Source organism: Chlamydotis macqueenii, chromosome 1, assembly GCF_036417535.1.
Source record: "Chlamydotis macqueenii isolate bChlMac1 chromosome 1, bChlMac1.mat, whole genome shotgun sequence".
Lineage (NCBI taxonomy): Eukaryota > Metazoa > Chordata > Aves > Otidiformes > Otididae > Chlamydotis > Chlamydotis macqueenii.
Window position 1 is genome coordinate 92331141 of NC_141556.1, and position 14229 is coordinate 92345369.

A 14229-nucleotide genomic window follows, 5' to 3' on the forward strand; every position below is an offset into this window, starting at 1 on the left:
TCCTCTTTACTCAGCACTGGCAAGGTCACATGTGGAGTTCTGGCCCCCTAGTAGAGAAAAGATACGGAATTAATGAAGGGAGTTAAACGCAGAACCATAAATCTGAGGTCCTCTTGGTCATTTACTGAGCAATGCTGTCGTACACCTGCTTATTACAGAGGGGCTTTTTAAGATAAGACATCATGGGCTGATCTCCCCAGATAACAGGAAGACAGTTTCCCCCAGCTCCGTTCTGAACAATACATTTTTTCACATCTAAGATCATACTTTTGCCAATTGCCCACAGAGCTTATCCATTCACTTTCATCTTCACACAGCAATTCTCCTTCTGGTCTCATTTCTGGCGTGCATTAATATTGATCTGTGCCATGTCTGGAGCTGGCTCAGCTCGTAAATCACTTCAAGGCACTACCATGTTTGGCTAATATCAGCTAAATCTGCAAGTCCAGCTAGATCCAGCTAAAATGCAGGCCTGTTTCTCTTCTCTCTTCACAACTCAAGCCTGTCTATATTGTTAGCAATTGGCTTAGCTACAGGGCCTGTGGTAAAGACTCTGTAGCCCCGTCTTTCTGTCCTAAGTAGCTGTCCCTGTACTTTACATGGAGTCAGCCAGACCCAAGTCTGTGCCTTCACCTCTTCAAAAATCATACTCACCTTCAAGGCCCAATATTCTATTCAGGGTAATATAATAATTCCTTTTTTGAGTTCCAACTCTTCTCCTTAAGAAGAAGCTAGTGATATATTTGTATCTCAGTATGAATTACCTCTTCCTCAGATGTTACAACCACATCCTCATTAACATTTCCAGTCTCAATGGCATGTTATCAGTAAAAAAAAAAAACAATTAAAAAAAAAAAAACCATCCAGTCCTCCCACTCCCTTTACAGTAGTGTATTAGAATAAACAACATTTCCCATTTGTGAAACATTCTTTGTGCTTTAGCAACACTTCCATGTAAGACAAGATACAGGTTAACATTGGAGTATGTGCCACACAGATTCTTATTCTAAGCTTTCAGATGTACACTGTGATTTTTTCTTCATTCTTCCACTCAAAGGTAAATCCTAAAGGAAGTCTAATTGCTGTGGGGTTTGAAGATGGTGTTGTCCGCATAATCGAAGTTTATGATCCCAAAGGACTGCCCATTCTTGCAGGACAGGCCAATACAGAGAATGCACAGATAAATCTGAAACAAGCTTTCAAACCTCATGCTACTGCAGTTACAGCCTTGGCATATGAACAAAATGGAAATGTGTTTGCCACAGGGGTATGTATCACTTCTTTTGGCTATTTTTATTATGCCACAAAGGTAAAGTTTGTTTACTGACAACACATTTATACTTCTGTTACTGCTGTTGATTGCTTCTCGTAGTTCTCTGCAGTACTGGGGGAAGAGAAGGATCTGTTTGCACTCACATTTGTTTTCTGAAGGAAAGCAACCGTGCAATTCATACAATTCATTTTGTGAATTACTGGACTGTTTAGTGTGAATACTGTAATCCCCTTTGAAGATGGATTTGGTTCATTTTGGAATTAGTTTAGTAGTATCCTGGAATTAGTAAAAGCAAGACTGTTCATACACCACCTTGGCAGCACTCCAGCTGCTTGGCCTTACAACAGGATTGACCAGTTGGTTTGTCGGTGCGCCTGCTAATCATTGAGACTATTTTCAGTCAATGTTGGCTTTCTTTTTAAAAGCTAGCCTTCAGCCACGATCAGTGCATTTGCAGTTACATGTTCCTTGAGCTGAATTGCCATGCATTTCACTTAATGCAGGATTTAAGCTGTCATGCTTATATTATGCACTAGTTCTAGATTTTCTTGTTATCCAGGGAAATCAGCCTGTGCTGTCTTAGCTGAAAAATCAGGCCTGAGCCTGAGCTTTAAATGAGGTCCTGGGGCACTGGGCAGAAAGCACATGGCTGGGGGTGCCAGGTGGGGCTCATCTGGGCAATTAAGAGCTATGGGTGCACTTGGGGCCCTGGAACAAGGTGGGCAGGATTTTTATTTATTCCCTGTAATCATCATAGAAGTCAAATTCTAAGTTTCAAGGCACTTGTAAATTCCTTGTTGAGCCACAAAACATTTGAAGTATATGTTTATGTCATAAAGTACTTACAATCTTTTGAATTTTTGGTCAGCTTTGATTCAGTCATCATCTCTGTTTTGTTTTTTTTTTTCTCAGAGTAAAGACAAAACTGTTTTCTTTTTTGCTGTTGAAGATGAATACAAGCCAATTGGATTCATCTGTGTCCCTGGGCCTGTGCAAGCACTACAGTGGTCTCCACCTTCTCATGTGAGTAATGCACATTTGTTTTCTTTCCTTCCCTACAGTTTTAAAATGTAATTTTGACATTTATCATTATCTATGAAAATAGATGAAGATCCATGGCCCTACCCATGTTCTCTATAGACCACACAAAAAATGTATCTGACATCAGTGAGGCCGCACCTTGAATTCTGTGTTCAGTTTTGGGCCCCTCACTACAAGAAAGACATTGAGGTGCTGGAGCATGTCCAAAGAATGGCAATAAAGCTGGTGAAGGGTCTGGAGCACAAGTGTTATGAGGAGCAGCTGAGGGAACTGGGGTTGTTTAGTTTGGAAGAAAGGAAGCTGAGGGGAGACCTCATTGCTCTCTCCAACTACCCGAAAGGAGGTTGTAGTGAGGTGGATATCGGTCTCTTCTCCCGAGTAACAAGTGATAGGATGAGAGGAAATGGTCTCAAGTTGTGCTAGGGGAGGTTTAGATTGGATATTAGGAAAATATTCTTCACCAAAATGGTTGTCAGGCATTGGAACAGGCTGCCCAGGGAAGTGGTTGAGTCACCATCCCTGGAGGTATTTAAAAGACATGAAGATATGGAATTTAGGGACATGGTTTAGTGGTGGACTTGACAGTGCTAGGTTAATGGTTGGACTTGATGATCTTAAAGGTCTTTTCCAACCTAACTGATTCTGCGATTCTACAGCTGTTTCATATATGGCAAGGACTTGTTCAATTCCTTAGCGTTGCCTAGGATGCATAGTATAAAAGCAGCTCTGATTTCTGATGTCCATGTAAAACTGTCCATTGAAATAAGGGCACAGTTAGAGTTAACGCTGCCTGGCTGGAGCTTGGCTTTGTGCCTATGCATCTTTTGATTAACTTTTTCCCATTTCTCTCAATTTCTTGATACATCTGCCCTATACTTGTATTTTTTGTGGTTTTGTACAGGTGAAGAGCACACTGCTCATCCTTTGTGAGAATGGCTTTGCTCTCCAGGTTCCTGCCCCTCTCCCTGAGGAACAGGATACAGTGACCACCTATCACATAAAAAACCTGCCAACGCAGTACTTCCATTTTCATAGTATTAAATCACGAATCAAGGTAAAGAACTCTCTTGTGGAGGAATTTAACGTTCTTCTTGTGCCAGAGGACAAAACTATCCAAAAAGGTTTCTAGTTTCTGTATTGCATCATAGGATTTTTGTTAAACTTCTTGAAGGGGAAGGTCAGGTAAAGTCCATTTGTGTCTGCAATGACAAGTTGTTTGTTTATTCAAATAGAATATATATCACATTGAAAGTATGATGTGCGTTTTGATTAGAATTAGAAGATAGCATTAGTGAAAGGGAAAGGTAGTAAAATGCATTAGTTCACAAAATATTTTCATTTTGGTAATTTTCAGAAAAAGTATGTTTCTTGTGGTTGATGTTAGCCCTATAGGAAATGCCTTTGAACAGTCATAGAACACCCACGTGGTCACTTTGAGGCAAATGTGAAAGGTATTTTTTTCTCAGCAGTTATATATTTCTGATTTTTTTTTTTTTAATGTTGAAATAACTTTAAAGGGGTGGTTTTAATTTCTGAATGGAAACTAGTATTTTAGAAGATATGTGGGGCCACAGGAAAAGAGTTCTCTCACCTCTGAGCTATAGTTAATTTTGTGAAATTAAAAAGCAAGCTGATGTTAGGCTCAGGAGCAGAGCTCCAGTGAGCAGACTCTCAGTCCCATGTTCAATCCACCACAGTCCAACAGCCTCTCTGATTCTACTCTTAATCTGTGGTTTCTCTCTTAACTGCTGCTGTCTTCTGAGTGGTGCATTACTGAATGTCAGGCAAAGCCTCATTTCTTGTTAAAACTAGGAGAAAGTCAGCATTCAGGAGAAAGATTTCGCGGTGGTTTTCTTACAGGAAGAACCACAAGAATTATCACAAAGCTAAGACAGATGTGTAAGGAAAGGTTGAAAGAATGTGTGCGGAGTTTTGTTGGTGTGGGGTTTTTCTTTCGTTTTTGTTTTGGTTTTTTTTTTGTTTTTATTCAAAAGAGAAGAATATTATTGGGAGACACTATAAATCTTTAAAAATAAAAGTTTCTACAAAGAGAAAGAATATTAATTGCTCTATTTTTCCTCTAGGAATAGATCAATAACAAGTTGCAACAAGGGTGTTTTAGGTAAGATGCAAGGAAAGATTTCTAACAGTGAGGGTGGTGAAGCACCGAAACAGTTTTCAGAGGCTGTAGAGTCCCCATAGCAGCCTTTTAAAGGGTCAGACAAACATTAACCAATAATATTTAAAGTTTACTTGATTTTGCTTTCAGGCAAAAGAATGCTTTTTTCCAGACCTTTCTCTATGATTTGCTATCTAATAGCTTCTTAGGAAGATCTTGTTTTAGAGAATGTTTGATATTTGTTTATGCTGGAATGGAAAGTGTTTAAAGGTTTTATAAATCTGCAAATGTCTTCCCTTCATTGTTCAGAAGAAGTAAAGACCATTACAGCTTCTCTTTTTACTCTACATCAATAATGCTTTAGAACTTGGGAATCTGAGTTCAGCTTTCCAGTGCTTTTCTTTCTCCTGGGCAGGCAGAGGACAAGGCTTGGGAGTTCTGCAGAAGTAATATGCTAATAGAGGTTAATTTTGGGAATAATCTCTCTGAAGGAATGCTGAAGTCTTCTTCTCATGCAGAATAGTTTCTATTTCAAAAGATCGTGAGTTAACATACTTCATAGCAGGGAAATGGGGGCATTTTCACTGGAGACTCCTATGAAGTCAGGTTGATCTCTGCTTAGCTGAAGGAAAAGAGATCTCTCTAGATATTAATACCAGGACCACCTTGGATTTCATTTATGAGACTCCTTCAGTCAGTATTGCATGGAGTGCCTTGGTTTCATGTCTTCATATTTCTCTGCTTGTTGTAATAGCTGGAAGAGGAGATTGCACTGAGAGAGAAAAGAAGGCAGGAGAAGGAGAAAGCAAAGCTTGAATGGATAAAGCAGCAACAGGAGATGGGAGAGGAGATAGAAGAAGAACCTGAAGAGGAACCTGAAGAAGAACCATTGCCACCCCTCTACATACCAGAGAAGCCCAGTCCCATTCTCTGTGGGTTTTACTCAGCACCAGGAAAATTTTGGCTTTCTTTGGTAAAACAATTTTTATTTCATGTTGACGTGATTGCAAGATGTGCCAACCCTTCCCTTCACATCTGAGTGCATTAATAAACAGATTGTTTGAAATCTGCTAACTCTAGGACATGAATCCCCTTCATACTTGATCATTTCAGTGGTCTTCATGAAATAAATCAGTTGTGTCACTCCAATTCAGATTGTTCAGTAAATTTCCAGTAGGTATCCTTCTTGGTGATGCCCAATACTAAGCTTTTCCCTCAAGCAGAAGGTAGAATCTAAACATATTGGTAGGATGGCTTGTAAAGCCAGTGATCATGACAGAATTTTCTGTGTGGGTAAATACGATCTCTACATGTTTGGATGTAACAATTTCCAATCTGTAGTAGATCCTTAAGAAAATAAGAATTGTTCTGAAAATTGCATTTACCTGGTCAGCTGCTTCAGTGTTCTTTTGTTACCATTTCTTTATGGTCTTTTTCTTCAGGGTGGGTATGACTCAGGGTTCCTCTATCATTGTGAATTCTCCTCAAATGATCACCAAGATGACCCTGAAAACAGGCAAGATGAACCCTTTGAAGTGATTCCTATTGAGAACACTGACAGCAATCCCATTCATCAAATCTCTTTCTGGTAAAACATTGTAGTGTAATAGTTAGCTTCATGATAAAGCTTGATGAAACTGAACTTGGAAGGGAGGAGGGTACACTGATTTGTCCCTTTTTAATTGTGGGTCAACTGTAGTATGCAGGAAATCTCTCTGGCTTTCCTGGCACTGAGTTTCACTTAAAATTCCTAATGGACACAGTTGGGTACTCTGACAGAATAATTTTTCAAAGATTAAAACGTCTGATTTCTAATTAAGTACTGATTAGGACTCAAACATCCTAGATTGTAGATCTCCAGGAGACCCATTAGAAGTCTCTGCAAATTGTGATCATCAGAACAGCAGTTCCTTTTGGTACTTAGCAAAGAGAGGGCACAGTTAGGCCTCGAGGAAAACAAGGAGGGATCAGTCTATCCCTCTTGTGCAAAGAATACAGGCTTCTCAGGACATTCTGTGAACTGTAAAAATGAAAAGGGTAAACTATTTTCAGACTCCTGATACTAGGTTCCCTCTAAGGCTAGGCATGATCTGGATCTAAGGGAGCAGGTTTAGTTTAGGCTTTAATCTACAGCTGGCTACATACACCACCATCCATACTAGATGAAGAGGGAGGAGGGAAAACTGTTTTTCTAGCCCTGAACTTGGTGTCTGCTAGCCGTGCACAACTTGGGGCTGAGACCAGTTCCATGATACCCAGCAAATGCTGGAACATTCCTGAGCAGCCAGCTAGCTGGAAAAAAAGACTGTAGTAGTATCACAAATACTTTAAATGGTACAAATACTTTGCTCCTAGCTTACAAACTTGGGGAGGTTACATTTATTCAGATAGATTAGCACTTCTTTAGAAGTATCACATTTTGAGCTGTGGCCTTGCTCATTACAAGCTGCCTGTTATTACTGTTTCTCGTTGCTTATTTGACAGTACCAGCAGACTACTGATGTTTTGTGGGATGCAGAATGGTGCACTGCGTGTTTATCCTCTCCAAGATAAAGACCTCTCAGCGAATACCCTGAAGGAATACTGGTCCTTCAATGTACATGACAATGATTATGGCGAGATCCAGGGGATCTGTTGTAGTTATGATGATAAGTTTCTGATTACCTGTGGTGGAGATGGAAACATCTTTACTTTCAACATATTGTCTCCAGAGGATGTTCACAAAGAGCTAAAAGCTAAAATCCCCTCCCCTAGGGTAAGTCGCTACCCCCTCTCACTGAATGAGGTCTATTTACAATGAAACTATTGCAAGTAGGCAAAATCTAGCTCAATCCTAGATTTTTCACAGCAAAAGCTGAGGCTTCCCAAACAATTTGGAAGAGCTCTTGCAAAACATTCCCTAATAAACAGACCCTACGGCTGTATTGTTCCTTCTGAATGTTTTGTGTTTTTTTTCTCCACATAAGCAAAGTATGCGTTGTTCATAGGTAATATTCTACTAGTCTTTTCCCAGTCACAGGTGTAATCATGCACATTCCTAGAATGAAAGAACCACAAGGATTTGTCATACTTAGTACCTGTCTTGGATTTAATTCCAGTAAAGTATGGTGCTGCTCTGGATGGAGATTCTAGAAATAATGTTGGAGGATACCAAATGTGTATTTTCTCAGTGCATCTAGTGCCATTCATGTACAATGCACAAGTTGGATTTTTTTTAATTTGCAAAATAGCACAGCATGATACTGATCCTGTTGCTCTTTTACTCTTGGACAGCATTAGCAGTAATTATTTTACACTGTCCTGTATTCACTGTAGAGCTCATCGCCTTTAGCATGTTTGAACAGATGACACTGGAACTTGATAAGAATTCTACTGATTATACACAAGAAGAGACAGGTATCAACTCACCTACTGAAAATGTTCAGACCTCATTGAATTGTTCAGAATGATACACATTTTAAAAGTCTCTTGAGTGCCTGAATTAAACAAATACAAGTTGAAAGAAGCAGTGAGACCTGTTGAGTAAAGAATTGCTATCACGCACAATGAATTTTTGAGTAGATATACATTCAGTACAGTTTTAAAATCTTGAAAGTGTCAACATAAAATAAATTCAACTTTTACATATTTTTAGTATTAGTTGATATCTGCATTTTGAAAGATGCGTGACAAGGGAGACAGAGGAAATTGTGATTTTGGTCATTTAGTTAAATTGTTCACGGCAAGTTGGAGTTCTTTACCAGTATCACAAGAATATATAGCACTAAGAATAGACTCAATTATTTTCTTAAACTAACTGAATGATTGGAACCTGTGATATCAGAGCCTTCCTAGCTCCAGTATTGCAAGTAGTGATTAATATAGAATTATAAAGGATATATACACAGTTTTATCTTTTTGAGTACATAAGTAGGTTTAGATAAAGATCTTTATGGTCAATTTCTATTGTTCAGGCTAGCAACATTGCTTAATGACCATCCTAACAGAGTTTTTCCCTTATCAAAGTATATCTTCATTAAGCATCTATTATAGTTTTAAGTCATGTGGAGGATTTTAAAAATTCCATCTTCATTAAACTTAATGGGATTCTTAGAGAATCAAATACAAATCCTCTGAAACTAATTGAGTTAAATTACAGATCAATTTAGTATGACTGTACTTACTGTAAGGTGATAGGCCTTCCTCATTTTTTAGAGCGTGACTGTCTAGGGGAAATGAGGTTTGTGATGCTGCAGAGTCCATCCATCGGTCATTCTTCACAGCTAATAATTGTGAACCCATTAGGCAGTCAGCAGAAGCAAGCCAGATGAATTGCATACGTAACTTGGAATTAGCCCAGGATATGTTGTCTCTTATCAACCTGGCAGTGAGGAGACACAAAAGAATTGGGTTTGGGTGGTACAGAAAGAAAGATGTTATGGAACAGAGTGAAGTTAGGACAAGCAATGATGTAATGGTTAATGTTGATGGGGAGGATATAGGATTTGTGTTCTCTGTTCGTAAGAACTATGCTTCATTAATTTTTTAACATGTAAACCAACTTAATTGCTTTTTATTCTTGAAACATTAAAATTTGGTATTTAAGGCCCATATAGTGATATTGATCATAAAGGTTTCTTTTGGTTTTGTGAGAGGCAATGGGAGCTCTGTCCTAATGTTTGTAAAAGCTTTATCGTCTGTTGAAACTATTATTGCTTGTTTAAAGGCAAGACAACATTTTTATTCCAGAGTGGTCTTGAGAAGGAGAAGGCTACTGAAGACATTGAGGATCCCAATGCCTACAAGTAAGAGATGCTCGGATAATGATAAAAGAGATTTTCAAGTGTTGATAACTCTTTTTTCCAGACTATGTATTTCTTTTTGCCTTTTAAGAGGAGGATAAGTTTACCACCCTGAATTTGTGTAATTTCTTTGTTACACACAAAGTTTTTCAGCCTTTCCCTCCATTTCATCTGCTTTTCTGTGGTAGTAACAGAGTATTCAGAGACTTACTTAACTTCAGACTACAGAGACAACACAAGGTCAAGGTCAAAGCCCCATGATGTTAGGCCTGTACAAATATACAGGAGCATGATTCCTTTCTAAGTCACCTTCAGAGCCATTGAGTTCACTGGAAGTTTAAGACTGTCAAGGAAATCTAAAAGGTTACATAAACTGTAATCTTTCCTCTCTTCCATTGAGATAATACCATTTCCTTTTTCATGTATTTTCAGTATTGAGGAAGTCAAGCAGAAACAGGAGTATGAACGGATAATGAAGGAAGCTGAAGAAAGAAAAAAAAAGAAAAGAGAGGAGTTAATAGCACTGAGGCAGGAGTTTATTTTTCTTCTTCAAAAGAATCAGGAGTTGCCCAAGCACATGCAGCTGCACAGAGAGGTACTTGTGGTTTTTATAATGATCGTTTACCTTTAGAGGCACCTTCTTCTAAAATGTTGCTACCTGATGTGTTGGGGCCAAAGATGTCCAACCCTTTGGATTAAGGTAGTTCTATGAATATATAATTTGCTGAGTCTTCTGCGTTACAACAGATTGTTTGTGCCATTTAAGAAGCATGTGAGAAAAAGGTGGTTCTCTGTGGAGATCTGAATAGCTCCTGAAATAAAGGATTGTGTTGATGTGCATGGAGCTCTGGCACCTGGGCAAAAATATTTATTACCAAAACCTAGTAGCCAAGATAATGTGTTGCTGGGTTTTCTGTCTTTCTGCAGCAGTTTGAAATGGACCCTAGGATCTTTGAGGAGCTGGATAGGCAGACAGCACAAAGAATCCAGTTAGTGCAAAAAGAGCTGGCTTGGGAGCATGAGAAACACTTGATTGGACTGCAGAAACTACAAAATCAGTAAGTACCAGTTTTCTTCTGCTTCTCCCTCTGACCTTGCATGGGGCTTATCATTTATGAAATTGTACCTGCCACAAGGAAAAAGAATATGATTTTTTTTTTCCTCATATAATCAATATTTCTTCTGTTATGATTCTGTCCTTATTTTACTTGGAACATAGACAAGAGTATATGTTGATATTTGGCTGTACTTACTTCTTTTGAATCTTTGGTAAAAATGCAAATATGCATGTCAAGGAAGTAGCTTCATTCTGATTCACTTCTATATGAAGAAAACTGTGTGGTTTTTTGAGACTAAATTTGCCTAGGTTTTTTTTCCAGAAAGTTCAGTAAGAACTAGGAACTCTTATTGGAACTTTGCAGAACAACCTATGAAATGAACACCTGTTTTTCAGGCATGTTGTATGTCTGTCAAATATTTTAGTGTCATTGCCAACACAACATTCCCTATACAGTTTAAAATTATGACATGAACTTCCTCAAGAACACAAGTTTAAGCATGACGTGCATTTTAGGTTGGTTTTCTTAAATCTAAGTATATAGCAAAAGATGAATTCCTAAAAATAAATACACAATAGAAATAATACATAATAACAAAAACACAGTGTGTGACTGTGAAAAAGGCTTCAATTAACATGTTTTTAATCAGTCCTTAATGGAAGGATCATGAATCAGTATTGAGAAAGATGTTATTATGTTTATTCTTGAGCATCTCCATTCCTAGATTGGATAAAAATAAATAGATAGTATCAGAGGTCATCATGCTATTACTTACTGACTTGTGAATTTACATGTAATGATTGCATGTGCGATAAGTAAACTACATTATTCATTTCCTTTTGGTCAAGGAAAAATGGTACGTTGTGCCTATTGACATCAGACAGTTTTGTCTAATTTGGCTTTTCAGGTTTCGGGACTCACTGGAATTTGACACTGTTGTTATTCATGCTATCCAAAGCAATCATCAGATTTCCACCTACAGACTTCTAGCAATGTCTGAGAAATACTACCAAGATAAGGAAGATCCATTGCGGAAGAGGACCATATTTCAATGGGGACGGAGAGAAGCAGAAAAAGGGGAGATTGTCAGAGAGACAAAGGGTAGGCATAGGGCTAATGATAAGCATTTAAATCTTATCAGTAATATGGTTTCTGTCTTTCATCTCAGTTTGTTTTCCTGAGTCCAAGCTAAAGAAATTGTAATTTATTTAGGTACATGTAAAGAAATAGAACTGTGATATGGGTTTTTAGTACCTACGTACATAGTAACACACATACCTAGTTTTCCATGTTTAGGTCAATGTCAGCAATTGTCTATCAACCCTGTGAGTAGAACATGACTAAGAGTCAAGTCAAAGAACCTGAATACATTCACAACATCCACTGCAGTGGAACTGCACTGGTTGACACTGGCTTCACAGGAGCTGTCCCAGGTGGTTTCCAGTAGTTGGGAATGCACAGTGCTGCATGGTATTTTCATCTTAACATGCTTATTTTTCGGTCTAGATGCTAATATTTTCAAGGGCAAGGCTGAAGAAGTCCGAAAACCAACCACACGTTACATAGAAAGCAAACGTGAGCAAATCAGAAGAGTTGTTGAGAAATCTGACAACGTGAAAGCTAAGATCATGAAGAGGAAGGCAGAGTGGGATGAATTGTGAGTCTTGGACTCTGTGCCCTTTTAGTTCTGCTTCTTGTCTGTCTGAGGTCAAGTAATGCTACTTAGCTGTCATATGGCACTATAATGTCTCTGCCTAGTTTTTTTTTTTTATATTCCTAATGGTTGTAATTAAAATAGATGAGTTTTCACATATCTCCTAGTCTCAAGAGAGCATTAAAATATCTCAGGTAGTTTCTATGGTTCTTTTAAAATATTAAAAAGCTTCAGTTCACTAGGTAGCTGCATTTTCAGATAGAGACTAAAAGTGTGTCTAAATTGATCATGACTGAGGAATACCTAGACCATTGCAGTCAACTCTCAGTTAACACTACCAGCACCACATAGAGCAGACCCTTTAACAGCTGGGTTAGGTCAGTTGTGCTAACATCACGGCCATTACGTGAGTGTTTGTGATATGCCTTCACACTCCATGCTGGTCTTTATCTTGAGAGACAAGAAAGAGGGACAAGACATCTTTGAATGTTCATGGAAGTACAGAAGTTCTTCATTAGGAGATGAATGACAGGGAATGGGACCAATGTAGAGTTGGAGTACAAAGCTTTTTAAGGTTATTAAGTGTTTAACAATATAGAGTAGGATCAGATATTCTGTGCTCCAGGCTGGTGGACTGTTGAGAGACAGCTCCCTGAGTCTGAGAGCAGCAGTACTTTCTAAACTGAGAACTCAGTCCAAGCGTAGAGGTTTAACCTGTCCCATGGCAGAGCTATGTTATAATAGTTTTTTTGTGGAAAAAAAAAAATCTGAGGTTTTCATTCAAATGTGCAATGATATCCTTCTCAAAGTAGCCTTTGGTTTCTGAAAGAGGCGTGTGATCCTTGATCTGTAGCTCACTTCTCAAACCTTGCTGCAGAAATCAGAAGCTATGAAATGACACTGTTTGTTCATCTGTGTGCTTTCTGTCTTATAGTTCAGCTTTGTTTTGTACCTACCAGATACAAGAGCAAACCTAGTGATGACTATGAGAATCCCAAGGATGTTGAGGACATCAGAGAAGCACGGGAGAATATGGGATGTTATAAGCTGAAGACTGCTACTAACTATAGAGTCCCTGAACACCAGCGTATGAACAGTGAGAAGAAGCTGTTGCAGCTTAGGTCCCTGGAAGTGTTGGTATGCAAACTGATTCATTGATGTGTATATTTCCTCCTTTTTGGAGGAGGGAGGATAGTGTATTAGTAACTGAAGAAATTTTTTGAAAGGAAATCAAAGTGGATGTGGGAAGAGGCCTTGAAGGACACACTGTCTTGAGTCAGTTTTAGTCAGAAAACAGCCTTTCTCTTGTGAACTGTTACTGCTTTACCAAACTCAACCTTTTTTTGATCCAGGATAACTCTCAGCTGGCTCTTTTTAAATGAGAAAGATAATTTACCTTTTCTAGTACTTCAGCAGGAACATCTGTTCTTTTTAATTCTTAAAAATGTCTTATCATCTAGTAACTGGTATGCTTTCCTTAACACACTAAGTTAAATAATCCCTGCCATGAAATACCTTTACAAAAACAGGGATGTGAGCAAGGACAGGTGGAGTGCAGCCTCTCCATATTTGCACTTTGGCAATCACTGTTTCTGGGCACTAAGCATTGAAATCTTCCTGAGTAGCAACGTGTTTTGGAGCCACCTTACTGTGATAGGACTCCTGCAGCTACCACATGTCTGTTAACCACAAAGACACAAGATATTAAAATGTGCAGTATCTTTGTTACTTTCCTTGTGACTTCTTTCCTCCCATCCTTCTTCTCATAGGAACTGTTTTTCATTTTATTTGGCTGGAGTGCAAAAGAGTGACAAATCTCTAGCTAAAAGAACAATGAAGACATATATCTATTGAACTTGAAACTGTCTAGTTGCTTTTTGGTAGGAAGGCTTATTTTCTGCCCTGAGTACTGAGAGAGGAGCCTCTTCACTGCCTGGTTTATCTTTATCTGGCAAAGTGTAAATTAGACTCTCAGCAGCCCTGAATCTTCTCCAGCCTCATGAACCAGTTGCCTAATCTCACACACCCTCTAGGTTGTGTCACTTTGATAGCAAGGTCTAAGCATTCCAGAATCAACGCTTATCAATGCTTACAGTCTCAGGGGATTTGTTGGATCATTTTAATCTCATGTTTGGACTCCAGTACTTCATTGTAGTGCTGATATTACCAGATACTCAGTGATTAACTTAACTCAGTAGGACAGGCCAATACAAACAAAGGGAATAGTTCTTGTTGTAAATAACAGATTTATACAGATGAAGAATTCCGGTTACTTCAGATGGCTCATGTACAGGTTCGTTTTC

General features: G+C 38.6%; 1 protein-coding gene across 1 annotated transcript in view; it reads left to right on the top strand.

Annotated features, from left to right (window-relative positions):
- The window catches only part of CFAP44 (cilia and flagella associated protein 44), a 41175-nt gene that overhangs the window by 12302 nt on the left and 14644 nt on the right, over positions 1-14229 (top strand). The window contains exons 13-24 of the mRNA XM_086771553.1: positions 1058-1267; positions 2186-2296; positions 3216-3368; positions 5188-5406; positions 5876-6021; positions 6918-7188; positions 9162-9217; positions 9647-9809; positions 10142-10272; positions 11180-11373; positions 11779-11929; positions 12886-13063. Of these exons, the coding sequence (XP_086627679.1) occupies positions 1058-1267; positions 2186-2296; positions 3216-3368; positions 5188-5406; positions 5876-6021; positions 6918-7188; positions 9162-9217; positions 9647-9809; positions 10142-10272; positions 11180-11373; positions 11779-11929; positions 12886-13063 (1983 nt within the window). The remainder of the gene's footprint in view (positions 1-1057; positions 1268-2185; positions 2297-3215; positions 3369-5187; positions 5407-5875; positions 6022-6917; positions 7189-9161; positions 9218-9646; positions 9810-10141; positions 10273-11179; positions 11374-11778; positions 11930-12885; positions 13064-14229) is intronic.